The sequence below is a fragment of the Trypanosoma conorhini genome (genome assembly GCF_003719485.1).
Source record: "Trypanosoma conorhini strain 025E chromosome Unknown Tco_14.4_contig_00560, whole genome shotgun sequence".
Classification (NCBI taxonomy): domain Eukaryota; phylum Euglenozoa; class Kinetoplastea; order Trypanosomatida; family Trypanosomatidae; genus Trypanosoma; species Trypanosoma conorhini.
This window is the reverse complement of record NW_021704645.1, coordinates 3,134-4,129: the sequence shown is the minus strand read 5'-3', so window position 1 is coordinate 4,129 and position 996 is coordinate 3,134. Positions and strand designations below refer to the sequence as shown.

The 996-nt window shown below is 63.3% G+C and overlaps 2 protein-coding genes across 2 annotated transcripts in view, besides 1 other annotated feature; both read left to right on the top strand.

Moving 5' to 3' along the window:
* The window catches only part of Tco025E_07342 (oligosaccharyl transferase-like protein), a gene marked incomplete at both ends in the record, with an annotated part of 2,634 nt that extends 2,264 nt beyond the window's left edge, over positions 1–370 (top strand). Inside the window, one exon of the mRNA XM_029374208.1 lies at positions 1–370. This exon is cut by the window's left edge and continues 2,264 nt beyond it. Coding sequence (XP_029225699.1) covers positions 1–370 — 370 coding nt within the window.
* Positions 371–383: 13 nt separating this feature from the next.
* Positions 384–728, top strand: Tco025E_07341 (oligosaccharyl transferase subunit; the record flags this gene model as incomplete). The annotated part of the gene is made up of 1 exon (XM_029374207.1): positions 384–728. One exon carries the CDS (start codon positions 384–386, stop codon positions 726–728), a length of 345 nt encoding a protein of 114 aa, XP_029225698.1.
* Positions 729–886: 158 nt separating this feature from the next.
* Positions 887–921: a microsatellite.
* Positions 922–996: the final 75 nt, after the last annotated feature.

The window sequence follows — 996 nt, the reverse complement described above, 5'->3', positions numbered from 1 at the left end:
TGGTGGACGACTACTACGTGTCGTATCTGTGGCTGCGCAACAGCACCCCGGCGGACGCCCGCGTTCTGGCGTGGTGGGACTACGGCTACCAGATCACTGGGATCGGGAACCGCACCAGCCTCGCCGACGGCAACACGTGGAACCACGAGCACATCGCCACCATTGGGAAGCTGCTGACGTCGCCGGTGGCGGAGGCCCACGCGCTGATACGCCACCTTGCCGACTACGTGCTGATCTGGAGCGGCAGCGAGGCCGAGGACTTGATGAAGTCGCCGCACATGGCACGCATCGGCAACAGCGTGTACCGCGACATCTGCCCCGAGAACGACCCGCTGTGCTCCCACTTCGGCTTCGAGAACTACGACTTTAGCCGCCCCACGCCCATGATGCGGCGGTCGCTGCTGTACAACCTGCACAGCGCCGAGGAGGGCCCCGGTACGGTGCTCGGCAAGAGGTTCAAGCTCGCCTACCGCTCGCGCCACGGCCTGGTGAAGATCTACAAGGTGATGAACGTGAGCGCGGCGAGCAAGGCGTGGGTGATGGACCCAAAGAACCGCAAGTGTAGCCCGCCGGGCTCGTGGCTGTGCGCCGGGCAGTACCCGCCTGCGAAGGAGATCCAGGAGATGCTGGCGAAGCGCATCGACTACGGCCAGCTGGAGGACTTTAACCGGGGCAAGCGGGACGACGCGTACTACAGGGCGTACATGCGTCGCATCCGCAGCGAGTAGCACTGCAGCACGCGCTGAGACGAGGCGTGTGCGCTTGAAGAGAGGTGGAATAGGGAGAGGGGGGAGTAAGTAGAAATGGGTTACATGCATGGGAGTGAAAGGCTGCCGCAGCTGCTGGGGCGGCTTCAGGACGTTGGGCTGAGCCCAACTTCCCTTTCGTGTGTGTGTGTGTGTGTGCATGTGGGTCTGTGTGGAACGAAAGCAGCGAGAGAAAAGCCCCTCCAGCAGTTGCGCAGCGCCAAGAAGAAGTGGGGAGGGGGTGGATTTG